The 17,561-nt window shown below is 41.7% G+C and overlaps 1 protein-coding gene across 4 annotated transcripts in view; it reads right to left on the bottom strand.

The window, feature by feature from the left end:
* Window positions 1-16,027, bottom strand: part of GLCCI1 (glucocorticoid induced 1) — a 54,180-nt gene extending 38,153 nt beyond the window's left edge. For all 4 annotated transcript variants that reach the window (XM_054638832.2, XM_054638841.2, XM_054638851.2 and 1 more), the window contains exon 1: window positions 15,088-16,027. In XM_054638832.2, coding sequence (XP_054494807.1) covers window positions 15,088-15,529 — 442 coding nt within the window. In that variant the 5' untranslated portion in view covers window positions 15,530-16,027. The remainder of the gene's footprint in view (window positions 1-15,087) is intronic.
* Window positions 16,028-17,561: the final 1,534 nt, after the last annotated feature.

Here is a 17,561-nt window from a genome sequence, read left to right as displayed (position 1 = left end):
TCTCAGATAACACAGACTTCCTCTCAAACTGAGTGAAAAATATGAAATAAAAATAAAATTCATTCTTCTCCAAAACTAGGAGTACTGTCATCTCACTTTTGATGTCAGCTAATTGTTACACTGTCGTGTCAAAAGATTAGACAATATTCTTGCAGTAATTTCCTAATTTCTTTTCTTGAAAGTTCTTTAACTTAAACTATTAACCTGAGACCATGAAATATCAGTATTAAATTCCCCCATCATTTTCATGAGATGTTGTTTCTCTTCAGTTTAGTTGCTAGCACCCTGCACAACCTTCTGGTCACAAGCTACTCACAAAATGAGTCCCAAGCTTAGGACTCACCCATTCCTAAAGAATTTCAGATTTTATCTAGGAAATAAATACTAACTTCAAAAGAATTTTCTCCAAAAATACTCCTGGGAAGACTCACTATGATGGATAGCCCAGTCTGCTTAAGACTCTTTGCAAGAGCCACAAAGTCAGAGTTCAAATAGTCTGGCCCAAAGGATATTCAGAGACTGCATATACTAACATAAAATAGTATCAGATATTTCTAGGACATTCCTATCAGATCTGACAAGAAATTTACAACAATCTACTAACCCAAGGAGATGCTGAAGTCCCTGTGTGAGTGCTTCTTAAATAATGAATTATGTGGGAATACAGTCTAGGAAATCAAAAACTAGAAATGGAAAGTTGAATATTGAGGAATGGTGACCCACAGTGAATGATGCCTGGCATCACTTAAGTCACATTTCCCACAGCAGCTACTGATGACTGTCCTACACCTAATTAAAAGTCCCCTCTCCTGTTACACCTTGTAAAAGCATGAAAAAGGGATACCCTTTGCTCTTGCTTCCTTTGGACAGTGATTCCCTGAGTACCATAAAAGCAGACTTCTGGATTCAAGAGAACTCTGTCTCTCAACAGTCTGGTCAGGACAGGTTTGTTTGGTTTTTTTTTTTTGCTTGCTTTTTAAGCACGTATATAGTGACAGGGTACTGATACCTGAATGTGTATCAGATTGGTCTCTCCTGCTCTGATTATGTAGGTAGATGGTCAAACTGGTGCATGTTTAATTTGCAGAACTTGTCTCTATGACTTTGCCAGGAAAAAGATTGAATAATGAGGATTTAGAGGCCACTCTAAAAAAATATTTCAATCTTCATTCTCAAGAAGGCTTTTCTCTTGTAATTGGAGCCAAAATCTCTCATGAAAAAGATTAACAAGGGATTTGGGGTCCCCTGAAGTTTTACTCCAGAGAAGAGATCTATTGGCTCAAAAGACATTTCCCAGTTGCCAGTGACTGACAGACTTGTTTCTGACCCAATCTGCTAAATGGCTGCATGACTGCATTAACTGCTCAGAAAGGTGCAGAGCAACAAAGAGCACGCTGTTTGCCATGTACTGCTCATACAAAATAACAAAAAATGGGACTTTAAATAGGATCTTTAAAAAACCCACAGCACCCTTTTATGTAATTGAAAAGAAAAAACATGAAATTACGGCACTCTTCCTTCATAATTTCAAATTAAATAGCCTAATCTCTTTAACAGCTTAAAACAAAACAAAATACTAGCATTTTCAAACACTGAAAAGGCAGTACCATGCTTTGCTACCAAAACTATAATTCTAAGAGAATATAAGAAGAGACAGTCTTTTCAAGTTACCTTCCGATACATCTCTAAAGTACTTTACATTTCAGCTCCTTAAAACTTGTTTGCATTATGTGCACCACACTGGTTTTGCTTCAGTTCTATCAACTTCAGAAATTATCCCCCAGTTTCTATCTTTAAAAATCACAAGAGAGAATGACTAAAAATGAAGAGGGCTGACATTCTGAAGTTACTACCCTAAAGAGACAGACAAAATCCACTCTGACTTCCTCTCACCATGCTAACTGAAGGGAACAATAAAGGCAGCACAGAACAGCACCATAATCTAACCAAGGTTCCAACAACCAAAATTGAACAAGCAGAAAGCAGGCTACTTCTTGAGAGTGAAGATCTTTTCAGACATCCAGGTCCATGAATCATACACTTTCTACATCCAGAATTCTTCAGGGAGAAAAAAAAGTAAAGAGGGGAGCCAGTCTTCCACACAGATCATTTTACAGTCTGGTAGCCAGGCTGATTTGATTTTGTACCTAACAAGGCTTATGAGAATTCAGACTGAACTGCTAGAAACAGAAGTCTATCAAGACAGGACATGACCTATACTGGGAAAACAACATAAGACAAAAGCAGCTTGTTCCTTCAAAGGAAAATTGTACACACACACTGACCCACAGTACAGGATTTAGGAATCAACTACATTGAGTTATCTTTTAAAGGTATCACTAAGTCATCTGAAAAGGGAAGAGATCTTCTGGTTAGTCACTGAATCCAACCCACAGGTTAAGGCATTTCCTTCCATTATGGAGGTTTCATGCAAGACTCTCAAGGACACCTAGCCACACAGAATGGCACAGTGGCAGGGCCAGTATGGACACCAGGGGAAATAGAACACATGGATGAATTTGTAGGCATATTTCACTGGTCCTACAATTGACTGAAAGCCCTGGCTGCCTATGCATGTATGTTGAAGCAAGGTCTCTGCCTCATGTCCCTTATTCCCCCCAGCCAGAGGCACAGGTAAAACGTGACTATGAATATATTTCAGAAGTAAGATTTTGTCCACAGCAAAACTCCCCTGTTTAAAATCAACATTATCCTTAGAGATCAAACACAGAAAGAACGCTCTAATCTCTGTAAGAAAAGTAAACAAACCATATGGCAGAAAGTTTCAGCCCACTAAAGCTAAACTATTCTTCTAACAAGGATTACTGCTGGCATGCATAGGACCTGTAGGATTTCATGGCACAAAAGCCTGCTTTATTCAACAGATGTAGCCTACACACTTGCACTCTTCTAGCAGGATGACATGTAAGTAAAAAGCACTAATTCCAAACCTTCACATTTTTATATATTTCACGTTTTTAGAATTTATTTTTCTTTGTAAGATTATTACTTCAAATTTAAATACTACACAAATACCTAAACTTAGTATCATTCAATACAGTGTTTGTACTATAAAATTAAGACAAATTTGATTGGAGCTCAGCAGCTAAGTACTTGGGAAAAAGCACTCTGAAACAACCATCCATTAACTGTTGGACACTTCAGCAGATACAGAGAATTTCTTTCCTTTTAGTTCATTAATTTAGATCTGCTGAATCATCTATTCTATGCATCCAATATTGAGAACCAAACTGGGAACCAAGAACAGCACTAAAGCTTGGGGTTCCTGGGGTCAGTATAAACACATGCAGTTGATTCAGTAACTGAAGAACAGTTTTTTTCAAATAAATTTGATGACTCTGAAGGGATTTGTTGTTGTTGTTATAAAGACAATACTTAAAATTTAACAAGACGTTGAAAGTGAGGGGTTTGTAAACCTTTAATCTAATTCTTCTTTCCATCAAAATGCAGCTGGACATAATAATGAATAAAACAAATCAGAAGGCAGAACTCACCATTTCCATAATCAAAATTCACAAAGAACTGTAATCAATGCACAGAGGCTATACAATGCCATCATAATGATCACCAATTATTAGAGATAGAAAGCATTCTCCTTGCTAGAGCAAATGATACTAAACAACAATAATATATTTTTCTGGGGAAAAAAAAATTGAAAATAGGAATGTAAAACCAGATTAAAATTGATTGCCTAAATTAGAGTGCTCAATTTTGATGATTAAATAAATTATCTTTTCATTATCAGTTAAGACATAGAAACAAAGACTAGAAACAACTTCCTAAATCCAGAGCCCACTTCGCATCTACCACTGACAAAACACAATCACTTCAAAACAGAGTACAGTCAGTCTTACAGCAGCTATTTGTCATCACAACTCCTGCTGGGAAAAAAACCTAGGAACTTTTCTTTTCCTGATGGAAAAGAAGTTCCTTCTTACAGTTTAATATATAAATATTTACACTGTCAATCCAATCCACCCACTCATACTCTTCCTTGCTCACCTGGATTCTGACAAAGCAACTGGATTTCTATTCCGATTTTTTTAGAATCACACAGTTAAACTCCTAACCTGTGAGTCCTTCTCTGAGTCAGCTCCAGTTTGACTTTACCTTTTTTGAACTGTTGAGCATGAAAAGAGTGTGCAGTACAGCATTTAATGCCTCAGCAGCCCCTGTGTAGCCAAGTGCTCCTCATGTAAGAACAGACCTGTGCCCAGAAGTTTTTCAGTTACTTCACGTTGGCAGCTCAGAGATCTCACCATCACCCAACTCCACCCTCCAGAATTTCCAAATGAGATGCTCCTCCTGTGAGGAAAAGATACTCTGATCCAGTACAACCCCACATACATTAACTTCCACTTTTTACTTTTAAATCTAATTTTTTAACTTATTACTTCAATTCCCAAGGCTCTTAAACTCTTCTTGCATAATCCTCCTGTGTACTAATTAAACTCCTCAATATTCATCAATAGTTTCATCACCCTAATTTCAAAATTTGCGTAAACAGGTAAGATCTACTTCCCATCTAGGAGATCAGTTTTCTTATCACAATGACCAGGTTAGCATGACACCACTTGGAAAGCTCATTTTGCACTTTAACATTTCTCCCTGGTTTCCACCATCCCTTCCAATTTCTTCTGAAGCTCTCCATACTTTAGAACTGGACACAACATTTTTAAAACATCAGCATTGCTGATGTACCTGCTATACTCAGGAAGTATCTATTCTCTAATGATGTCACTTTTACTAACAAGACTACCTCAGAAATTTGAAGGTAAATGTCAATTTCTGAATAGGCTTTTCTAGAATCCTGCAATGGAGATCTCTGAAATGACAGAGATCTGAAATATGCAATCTGTATTTATCACAGTCTTGGTAATTCCTAATTCCAAATTATCCTGGTCCCTTACAATTTAGGTTTTTTTTAATCTTTCTGGGTTAGAAATCACTGTTCTTATGGAAAGTGATTTCTTAGACTTTTTTCTGGTGAGTGCAAAGCATTGAATAAATATCTGTGCTATTTCCTCTGAAACTGTAGCTACTATTCCTCGGAGCTGACTTTGAAACCATACATTCTAGCAGATCAGTGTCAGATCATTCTCAGATCTTTTTTTCTTCATACCAAATGGTTACAAGTTTTTCCTCATTTTTCCATCTGCATGTTTCTATTATTTCTTTTAAAGCACACAAAGTCCAAGCCTGTTCATGCTTTAACAACTCTCAGCTAAGGTTCACCTTTTGATTGGTAACATGACATTCTTTCCTCAGTTCTTCCTCAGTTTCTTTCTTGCAAGTGCTATGCTTACTCCTAGCAGCCTTTTCAAGGTAAGTGTCCATGCAATCAGATCACATCCTTGAACTTTTCTGATGTCTGAAACACTCCAATAGTATTAATATTTTTCAATAAAACAGATTCTCTATTATTCAAAGCAGAGCAACCCCGTTTAGACAAATTTTCAAACTACTTCCTTCTGAAATCCAAAACTTTACTCCAGATGTATGAGTTTTAAACAAACCTCTATGTAGGATTTTCTTCTTTTGCTATATATACATGCAAATTTGCATGACTAAACAAAGGCTAGATCTAACATTTCTTTCATGTACAGTGTCAGCACACCCATTTCTTCTGCTTCTCCAAAATTTTGAGTTGTTACAGTTGGTAATTCCTATCTTCAATGTGGCCACTCTAAGTTTCTACTATAAATCTTGCAGTCAAAAATCTCCCTGTATCCTTCAACTTCATATTAAAGGCTATACACACAACTAAAGAAAAATCATGCCCCTCCAATCATCTGAATAGCATAGTTCCTTCTTTGGAAGAAATTAAGGTAGATCTATACAACAGATTTACTAAATATTTTAAATAATATATGGAGTGCACACTTTGCTAAACAACTTCTTTTGAAAGAATGAGCCTCTCTTTCTACAGCAACACCAAAGTTAATTTGGATCTTCCACGTGGACAATATTCTACACTGAGTATGTGTCTGCAGTCAGTTCCTTGTATGGACATTTCTCAAATACACATTACTTTTAAACATACATGAGTTAATCACATTTTTGCCCATGAGAAATTCTTCTCTTCCAGATTAGGCCTTTTCCTTGCTCCCTTTGAAAAGAACAGAAAGTGTTTCAAATGTATTTTATGGTTTCTTTGTGGGTGAAGAAAACATTGCAAAGATAATTATTCCAGGCAGGTTATCAGGTATAACAAAGGAGCCACTGAAGGTGAAATAGCAGAGGAATCAGAGTATGAGAGAAAGGAAGTGTGGTATTCCATTATCAATTGCCACAATTAAGCAAACACAGCTATCAGTTAACAATGAAGATTTTAAGACCTTGAACAGAAATTTACTTCTGTGAAGACAGCTTCTCCTTTAACCTGGCAGCTTCCCAGCTACTGTGTAAACCTAAGTCTCATTCTGCATTCTTCAGCAGTTAGCTGGTATTTTTAGAGTCACACTGGTCAAAGTCTGTTCCGGGACACAGTGTAAATCTGGGTTTAACTTTCAGCAAGCAGCTCAACTCTTCATTGCTTTGGAAAGCAGAAAGTTAAGATATCACACACAACAAAGATTTAGAATAATATATGCTGAATATGGAGGTGTAACACCTAGCTCACAGAGTCAAAGCTGCAAAGCTACTTGGTTTTCATAATGTACTTTCCAGGGCTCCAGATTCCAGAAAGACTGAATAGCTGACTCTCAGCACTGAACTGGACTCCATGTGTGAGCACTGGACTCACCCAACCTTTCCAGAGCACAGACAGCACCACTGAGGCACCTACTACAGCCACCACCATCTTCTAGTCCTACTGGGCTAGGGAGCTCTACCATGGCATGCAGAAGGAGTGGTACTGGGAGGATGTTAAATACCTGCAGAAATTCACAGCTTTTGTAGAGCTGGCTCCTCTATGCTGTCTCTCTGTAGCCTGAGTTATGGGAACACAGCACAAAATTTTCAAGATTTATCCAGCAACATTTCTGATCCAGCATGGATACAGCACTTCATCTAAGAAAAGCAACTGCACTGCTGTCCCCAAGAGCTACATGTTCACAAACCTGGGAATGTATATTTCCACTTAATCTGCTCCCTGATAGCCAACTTCTGACTTCATGGCATAATTTGAAGTGGGGTTTGTATTTACAGGCTACAATTAATTGAATTAGCTAGTAATTGAACTGAATAACAAAAACTTGTTTCCTGGTAAGAACATGTTATTTCCAAATGATAGCCTGGTCTCCAAGTGCTGACAAATGTCAAACAATTATTAGAGTTCTGATTTTTTTTTTTATTTTTGTACTGCAGCCTAAGCACCTATATTAAAACATTGGGGGTTCTTTTCTAACTATGAAGACTTTTAAAAAATCTTTTAGTAACAGACACCCAGGTAATCCAGCTAGCCAACCTTTACTAATTATTTCTTTGAGAACTCCAGAAGAGGCATTGTACATCAAAACACGTGAGATTGAAGGGCACATAATATAACAATACCCACATTGCCATACATTTAATCAGTTCACAACTGAGTAACTACTGTTGCACAAAACATTTCTAGAAGACAGATTTACACTTACTATATAACATTAAAATTGATTTAGCTACAGAAATTAGTTTCAAATTCAAGTTTGAATGTCAGTCATCCTGCAGTGACCTGACAATCAGAAATAAGTATTAATTCCTGAAGTTCAGAAATGTGTTTACAACACTGCTTGATGCCTGGTGGTAAGGGCACAGGAAAGGAGGCTGAGGCCTTCTCCAAACAGGTGCCTAGCATTGTTCAAGGAATGAGACACTTGAATTACTATTCTTGTTTTGGCTATCTCTCAGCAGATTGAGAAGAAAATATTCTAGAGAGGATATTCAAACACCATGACACAACTACTACCTACTGCTCTTGTGAGCAAAATATGAGACACTTTCCTCCTAAAGAGGAAACGATGCATAGTTTGGGTAAAGCTAGTTTGAAGTTGTGCAAAATAAACAGCATGTAAGAACCAATGCTGTAATTCACTCATGTGAGAACAACATCCATTGCAAACAGCTACTCCTCAATTTAACACCAGCAACAGTGAAAGTCAAGTCCTATAAACACCAACATCAGCAGCATCATTTATCCCTGGGGCATATGCAACACTAAATAAGGAAGTCTAACCATACAGTACTTTGCATTAAGGTTTCCAAACTCAAGCTCGTAACATTTCATGACCTCCTGGGAAGTATATACAATCTGCAAAGCAACAATATCTAATATGGAAAGCTAATTAAGAGATCTACTACTACAAAAAATGAAAACCTCCCATCACAACTATCCTCACTGACCAAAACCAAACTGTTTAGGTCAATCCCCCATTTACAAGTTTTTTGTGCAGAAAACTGTTACAGCTTGAGTGCAGACACACCTTCTGGGTGCTTTTTCTCCCTGTCAGAGAAAACTAATCTAACAGGGTGAATAGCTCTGCAGGAATCAGCAGCAGCAGCTAGGAAGTGCATATACCAAAGGAGGAGAGGTGAAATGAACACACCCAGGGCAGAGATGATATTGCAGGGCCTGAGACAGCAGGCTGAGTGAGGGCACACCTCAACACAGCCACACCTGGCCTGCCTGTGCTTCCTTCCAAGACAGGAGCTACACGCCTTCCTCTGTCCTACTACCAGGAGACATTGTGGGAGCAGAGTTATCACCAGACAGTCCAAGGAGGCCAGGTAACAGAACAGCTCTGGGCCTAAGCCCAGACTCACACAGCTGGGAGAGCAGGGAAGAGCTCCTGAAAGCACATATTTTTCAGTTTTAGTCATGGATGAAGGCTTCCATGGACACCATCTCAGCTTCAGGAAGGTAAGAACCAGAGAGCCCGACTCACCATTCCAAAGGATCACTATTACACCCTGGGTCATGGTACTCTGGGTGCTATCCATACTGCACAAATCTCTGATCCCTTTCTGCACCTCAGCATTTCAGCTCCAACTCAAAACTAGTTGTATGGTAGGGATGAGCTTCAAAGTCACATGGGATGGGAAAAAATTAAAGCATAACTGAAAGACTATCTAATTTCGGGGAAGTGAATATACATTCAAAATTGTTATTCAGAATTTGATTATTAAGTACAAACGCCCATTTTCCTTCACCCTCATCTCCAATGCTCTTCACTTTGCAATGACCCAAACCTTAAAAATGGTGACACAAAGGAAAAGGTCATAATCTCAGGCTGACAAGTTGCAGTGATATATTCTAATGATGAGATGTAAATAATATTTTACTTGCCTGAAAATGCCTTAAGCCATTGTTTAAGCACTACAAAAGGAGTGAAAGACTAACATAAACATCCATTTAAATACGAACACTAAAGCAAGAGGATGATCATTGACAGTTAAATACTTGAGCACAATTTTCCAGTTATAAATGTTTAATACAGGGTCATTTTTTTCATCAATAAAAGACACTTATTAAAAATGCTAGTTGATGTTTAAACTCTACTATTTTAACAACTTCCCAAAAACATATGTGAAATCCATGAAGAACTACCTGTTTTGTCAAGTGCTGGCAGCACTGGTCTCTACTGAAGTAACTGTCAACTGATTTAAACACAAACTTCCATTTTTTACTGCAGGTTAAAAAAAAATTATCTTCTTCAGATGAAGATAATTAATCAATGGGTAAAGTCACATTTAAAATGTATTGTAGATATTCATTTATACTGAAACACTGAGAACCATATACTCTATTTCCAATACATTTTGCATAGCTTCAACTACTGCTTTCAACTCTAGACATAACTGAAACTTCAAAATTTCTGCATCAGTTATTTTTATTATTTTTTTCATAATGATATAGAGTAGTAGCACAAAACCCATTTTAAAAATAACTGGCTTTCCACTGTGAATTTTTTGCAATATAGTAGTCTAGACTTGGTGAACACTGCCTCTTTTGTAAGATTCTAAGATACATTCCACTGATCTACCCTCCCTGCATTTTAAAATACATTTTAAGAACCTCCATTCACCCCACTGCCATGGGAAAGAAAACAACAAAACACAGAAACCATGAATTTCAGAAACCAAATTTCAGTATTTGCCAGTTTTACTATGCACAGATGTTGGCAAGTAACTTCAGTTTGGCCATATGTAACACACAAATACTTGCTTATGCCCAAAGAATAAGAATTAAAGCTCAAGTAGTGATTTAACACAGGTATAATCATATGCTTTTTAAATCAGTTTCTTTTTTCCATGAAACAGGGAGGTTCTGTCTTCAAAGCTAATGCTTTGCTACAGCACTATTCAAGTTCAACAGAGAAAATACCTTCCTATTTTTTCTTCCTGCAGTTTAACACCTGAAAGAAGCTCAATTAATTTGTTTTATAAAGCATTATTTATTCAAGACATTTAATACACCATTCTCATTTACAGTCATGTTAAAACATGTAACTAAAAAGGCTCTGAGTTCAGGACAACTGGATCAAATTTAGCCAGGGTCTTTTATGTCATCATATTATATTCCAATGAAAGCTATTTTGGGAAGTGAGAGGGACAAAGCTGGAGCAAAACTGTTTTGGCCATACAATTATGGAAATACTGCATTATTCAGGGATCAGGAAATAGGAAGCGTCACAAAAATTACTTCCTTACCTACATTTGCTAGAAATAAAGACAAGATCTTCTTGATCTCTGGTATAAATGCTTATGATGCTGAAATATTGGATGGTTTGAATCCAGGACAATAAAATAGTTCTATCTTTTGAAGTACAAATTTTGGATGTTTTTTAATATTGATATCCCTTACAAGTCTAGAGATCAACAATATTGGTTGTTTTACTCCACTCCTAATTCCACTAGCCTAAAACCATATATATATACTTCTTCCACTGAACTGGGTCATGCAGTTGTTTTGCATCCTTTGTAATTCCTTTCTCTCGCTCATGTTGGCAAATCTTCAGGAGTTATTTTGGGAAGTAAAAGACACTTTAACAGCCAAACTGATCATAGTATTTTTCATATGTCCTTAAAACGAACGTTTATCTTTAATATTTGGAAATGGAATGGCAAAAAGTTTGTTCTATAAAATGTGCAAGTGAAAGTTAGAAAAATATGAGGCATAATATTACAGTACCACTAGAGTTAAATCAAAGCATTTGGTGAGAGCAGTGTTGATTTTGAATCACAGAAGTAATTTACACCCTCCTTGTATACAAAATATTAATGTATCACAAAAAAAAGAAACTAAACAGGAAACCCACTCTCATATTTATACAAGCTACTTTACGTAACAGCAGACACTGCTGATTTTATCCAGGTAAGGCAACGAGGAAAACAAGTTGCTTCTTTCTTTAAAAGATGTGTCCACAGGCAAATAGCAAGTTTTATTTGACATGTCCAAGGGTTTGGCTTTTTTGGATTATTACCAGAATATCCTTTGTCATAAACCACACAGCTTCAGATTCTCTTGACATTACTTTTATGCACTCAGAGATCTAAGATGTATATTCCCTCTAACAAAACCACGTGTTGTTACATTCAACCAGACACTTTTTCCGCTGCCAGCTCTCCAAAACATGAACACACACTATAAAAAATATCTACTAGTAAGAAATAAACACATTTCAAGAAAGAGGAAAGGTGTAGACTTGCACATTGCAGATTTATCCTATGATATCAGGTTTTCCTCTCTTTTTCCCTCTTTTTTTAGCACCTTAAAAATATATATCTAACATTCATGATTTCTCACCCATTCAGCAATAGTACTAACCAAATACTGCTACTGGCATTCATGGCTTCCTAACAACTGAAAGTCCTCAAATTTGCTTAAAAGAAAATACCATATTATTGAAAGTTTCAGTCCTAAAATCACAGGGTGTTGCTACAGAACAAAAACCTTTACAGTATACTAGAAAGAAGGGGTAGAAAACATGATGATGGGAGAAAAAACAGACCCTGCTGCTTTCATTCATGTAGTAGTGATGTCAGCGCCTGCAGTGGTAGTTCTCTGACCTGTGGAGGCTCAAAGCTGGAGTGTTTGCACAGAAATCTCCTTCGTAAAGGAACCTCTAGCAAATCACTAAAATATCCACACAAAATGGCTTAGCAGGATAGCCAGTACAAGGCATCTATACTGAAAAAGGCTTAAAGGAGGTGGGGAAGGGACAGGTGTCTTAAGAGAATAACATCTATCCATCAGAATCATAAGCAGTTTCCAGAACAAGCATCCAAGTCAGACTGCAGAGCCAAAGACAAACACATCTCCTGCACTGGTGAGAAAAACAACAGGATTAAACCTCGAGCCTAAGCTCACATTTTACAGCAGTGGGAAATGGCTTTGAAAAACTGACAAAAAAACTTAATCAAGCCACTTCCCCAAGACTTGCATACTGATAACAACTATAAATAGCTGGAGTAGCATTGTTTAACAAGCCACAGCAAAATGGTCCATGTCTGAAAATGGAACATTTAATTTTTTTTTCAAGTCCTCCATTATTACTGCAGTAGTCCTCCAGCTCAGTAATCAAATTTCTATGTACTATTATCACCACACAGACTACAAACATGCTTTTAGCGTCCACACATCATTTACTAAAATGCTGAGAACAAGCAGAGAAACAAAGACAAAATACTGTCCCATGGCATGGAACTATATTCCAAATTGTGTAAAAACACCTCTAGCTTTGGGGGGGGGGGGGGGGGGTGTGGAGGGGCAGACGAAGGGGAGGTTTGGTAACCTTTTTTCATTTGCAAGACTGAAGAAATAGAGTATCTTATTACTCTCGCCCGCTAGAAAATGGTGCCTGTATTTCAGTAAAATAAAGCTGTTGACGTGTGCAATTGTGGTCATTATTAGGGCGATCACGTTGTTTTCATTCATTCATTCAGGATTTGCTAAAGGATGTCAGCTTCTGCAGCAGCAGCTGGCTTGACCCGGAGGAGGGGGAACGAATTCTTTGCAGTGCATACAGATTACAGGGTGCATTTCTCGACGGACCGTTTATGATTTTATACACTGCACTCATTAAACCAAATCAAGCTCTGTGACGCAGTTCACCAGGAGGCAAGCTCAAACAAGTCTAATGACAGAAAAGTCATTCAGTACTAATTTATAGTCTGATTTATTAAGGCTAAAATAGCCCACAGATGAAGACTGAAACCACTTTCTAACATTAAAATTTCCCCTCCAACAAAACAATCATACACATTAATGAAGTACTTCACAGCTTTGCAGTATTTTTCTGGCTTGCAGGTAACTGCCCATATTCCTCCCTCTCCAATACACCTTAAGCGTAGGCTTTATACACTGCACCACTACAATGTTTTCCTCCGGGTTCCCATAATTAAATAATTTACTGCTCATCATCAGCACTATCGCTACTCATACACACAGATACTTTGGTTTTTCTTAGTTTCCCATTAGCATTTTCCAAAGGTTTAGGAGGCAAAAGGGAAATCGACATTTAGTGCTCCATACAGTCAGAAAAATATGATCTTTAAAATTTTAAAGAGAGCTTGAATGAATCAAAACCACAGAAGCTCAGTTCCATTTTCAAGCACGCAAAACCGTCTGCAGAAATAGACTCTTTTTGAAAAATACATTACAAAGTATCTCTGGTCAGATTATAACACAATCAATTAGGTCATCTGCATAAGCAGATGCATAGGGCAAATTAAGTCCATTTGTAACTGGCAGTGACATTTTGCTCATTTGTAAAATGCTGCCCCAATGTAGGACAATTCTGATGACAGATCTGCCCAAGGTGCAAATACTACAGACAACAAGGGTTTACTACACATAAAAACTGAAGTGGAAAGAAGGTAAGATTCCACTGCTACAACACAGGCTGGCATCCAACACAGACCACAATTTGCCACAGAAATCACACACAGTAAGACTTATGGAAGGGACAGAAAAAGCAAGTGGGATCGAACCACAGAAAGCATTCCAGAAAGAGATGATGCGTGATACCTGATAGCTACAGCAGGACAACATAAAAAGTGCATTTAGTCCAATTCATTCAACTGCTCAAGTGATGGGGGAAGGCAGAAGGGAGTGGGGGAGGTAAGATGGCCACTGCCACTTTAACACATTCAGTAATTTAACAGACAACCTGACACAGGTTAAGTTGGATTTGCTGGGAATCAATTTTACATTTTAAACTTTACAGGCCTATTTTGGCTACATGGGGGCTGGTTTGTAGTGGTTTTTGTCTGGTTGAGGTTTTTTTTACAGTCCCAAGGATTCAGTACTAAGTATCACGAGGGACAGACTTGTTTTTAAGCACCTCAATATGGGAATTTCCTTGTTTTGGAGCCTGCGCTTGGAAACATCCTATCTTTTAACCTATGATCTTACAAAAATGCAAGTCTTTTAGGAAACCGAGCTCTGCAGAAAGGAAGAGCATTTGAGGCTTGGTTTTAACACACACTTCAGAACTGGGTTGTGACACCCCAGATATAAATCTAACTCATTATCACCCCTACTAGATAGTTACAGCTGGAGACAGGGAAGCGGGTTAATTTTAGGCTCGTTTCCCTGTTGCACACCTCCGCTGCCAGAGCCCGAGGCCAAGGGTAGAAGCGGCAAGAGCAGCTCCATCGGAGCCCCCGCTGCTCCTCCGCCCGGGGAGGGGAGGGGAGCGGAGCCGCCGCCGGCCCCGGGCTCGCCCCCGCCGCTCCTCCCAAGGCCGGCGCGGGGATGTTTTTCCTAGGCAGGATTCTCACCTTGCCCGAGACGAGGATGACATTTCAGGCGTCGCCTCCCCCCATCGCGGGGCAGGGCGGCGGGACGAAGCGCTTTTCCCCCCGCTTCCTGGCAAAGCGAACCCGGGCACGACACCTGCCCCGGGGGCGGGGGATTTAAGGCTCGCCCTCGCCCCCCGACCCGCTCCCTGAGGCTCCGGCGGGGCTCCTCCCGTCGGGCCGGGAGTCCCCCGGTGTCCCACCCCCGCTGGCCCGGGGGGAAGGCAGGGCGCAGCCCAGCAGCGGAAAGCAAGAGCCCGGGGTGCCCGGAGCCTGGGCGGCCGCGGCCCGGCCAGCACCCCCGCGGGGCAGGGAAGCGAGACCGGCTTTCTCCCGGTGCTTTACCTCTGTACACCGGGGAACTGGGGCTCCGTCTCTCAGGTGAGCTGCTCCTTCTGCTGCCGCCGCTCTCCGGCGACCGCCGCTGCCTGCCCTTCACCCTGCCCTGCTCCCCTCCACCGCCCGCCGCCAGCGGCGGCGTCGCGCTGGGCGGCGGTGGGGGGCTGCCTCCGCCGCGACCCCCGCCGCTCCCCGGGCCCGTGTTGCTGCCCACCGAGGCGGATGGGGAGCGGGTCGGGCTGTGCTGGTTGCCCCGCAGGAGCTGGTACGGGACGGTCGCTCGGATAGGCTGGAGCAGCCGGCTGGTCCCCGCTGAGCCTCCCCCGGCGCTGTTACCGGGGCCCCCGGCCGTGCCGGCGGTGGGGGACCCGGCGGCGCCGCGCCTCATCCTCTGCGGCGGGGGCTGGTGGTGGGACGGGGGGGTTTGCGAGGAGCTGGACGAGGACATAGCGGGGATGCGCAAGACCCCCGCGGGTCACTCGCTCCGGTGGCTGCGGGGGACCCGAGCTCGGCCCCCAGCGCCCCGCATGCACCGGCCGCGGGGAGAGGAGGAGGAGGAGGGGAGGGAAGGAGGGAGGGGGCGGGGCGGGACAACCGCTGCACGGCCCTGGGGAGTCTCCGCGCCGCCTGCCCAGCTGCCCCCGGCGCTTCCTATCGGCGACGGCGGCTGCTGCTTCCACGCCAGGCTCTGGCCATCGCTGCCCGCCCCAGCGTCGAGAGCACCGGGGGCGCTGCCGAGCCCAACGGCCGCTCACATCGTACAGCGCTGCCGGCTCAGGGCGGTCGGCGGCAGAGCACGACGAGGGGACACGCAGCCGGAGCGGGAAGGATGGGGAGGGGGGGAGGCGCTCGCAGCCAGCTCTTGCTCCTGCCCCCGCCGGCGCCCGGGAGCCGCTACCAGCACCATCCGCTCCCCACGCCGCCCGCCCTCCGAATGGCACCGCGCAGCCCCAGCGCCCGGCCGCGACGGGCAGGGGTGGTGGGCGCGCGAGCCCATTGGGCGCCAGCGCTTCACTAGCGCTGGCCCCATTGGCCAGGGGCCCTGTCACTCGTCGCTCTCAGCCAATGGGAGCGGGCGGCGCGACGGGGGTGTGGCGGGCGGCGGAGAGGCGGGCCGGGGGAAGTGGGATGTGGCGGCGGCGGCGGCAGGGGCGGGCTCGGGCTCGGGCTCGCTGGGATGCGGAGCTCGTCGGGGGAGCGGCGGGAGAGCAGCCCTGGTGGGCGCTGGGTGAGGTGCCAGGGTGAGCTTCTCAGTTCAAAGTGGACTTTACGGGATGCCGACTTAATACTGACTGAGGAGAGGCAGTGCTCCGTACCAAGTCTTGCACTGTCCCTGTTCCCAGGGGACTGTCGGCCTCCTCACGCTTACTCCGCTCCCGTGCGGGGAAGGCTCAAAACCAACCAGAATTTCTCGCCACAAAGTCTATTCACGTCCATCAAACCTTGACAGTATTTCTACTTTCGTTAAAAAATCAAGATGTTCTTCAAAGTCTAAATAAGTGTGGTTTCATCATTTCCTATAAGTGTATATAGAATATTACTCTATTTTTCCTAATATGCGTCCAAAAACACTTTCTGGAGAACGTCAAGAGGAAAAGAAAAAGTTTTACAGTGGTATTTTTAGAAAGTACTTTTGTTCTAGGAAAAAGAGCTGCCATTAGATGAATTCATAACCTGAAACGATGAGAAACAAAATGAGGGTTAGGATGAGTAGCTTAATAGCTAAGAAAATAAATGGCTGTGAGATCAGAAAGATAAGTTGAGCTGAGTCCATCAAGAAAACAGTGCTTATTTTGGACCTGATGCAAATAGGATGCAAATGGAGGAGAAGGGAAAATGCAGGGAGTCTTCTTATGTGGAGGAAGTCAACTCAGTGATGGCCTCTCAGATTCAAACATTAGGAGAACAAAAAGGACATGGAATATACATAGAAGTAGAATGTTTAACAAGATACCCTCTCTTATTTTAGATACTACTTACCAATCAGGAATCATTAAGTGTCACAGAATTAACTGTACCCCTTGTACCATTTGCTGATTAAATAACAGACACTCATATTTATTTTGCACGCTTCAGATGACTGCACTTCTCTTCCTCCAAAGCTGTCCATAGCTATCCTTCTCCCTTGGTAGCACAGGAATCAGTCGATAGTCCCAATGAGAAACCGTATTCTCGGAAAATGCTCCTATTCATGGGCTGTTAGCAAGACTTTGTTTGCACTGGCACCATGTGACGCAGTCACCGTGGTTATGTTACAGAAAGGGTTGGAATAATACACCTCACATCCACGTGAACGTGCTCAGCCAACAAAGCCACTCCTATAAATTCATTTTAACAAAAATCAGCAACCATGTATTTTTCCACTAGTCCGGGCTTTTTGTTTTCTGCTAGCATGAGCCAAATTTGTTTGTAAAACTGGGCTGTAGAGATTTTTTCCCCCAAGGATTTTGCACTTAATCACAGCTATGAAGTCCATCCAG

Source organism: Agelaius phoeniceus, chromosome 1 (genome assembly GCF_051311805.1).
Source record: "Agelaius phoeniceus isolate bAgePho1 chromosome 1, bAgePho1.hap1, whole genome shotgun sequence".
Lineage (NCBI taxonomy): Eukaryota > Metazoa > Chordata > Aves > Passeriformes > Icteridae > Agelaius > Agelaius phoeniceus.
Note: the sequence above shows the minus strand (reverse complement) of the source record. Positions and strands in the feature narration are given on the sequence as shown.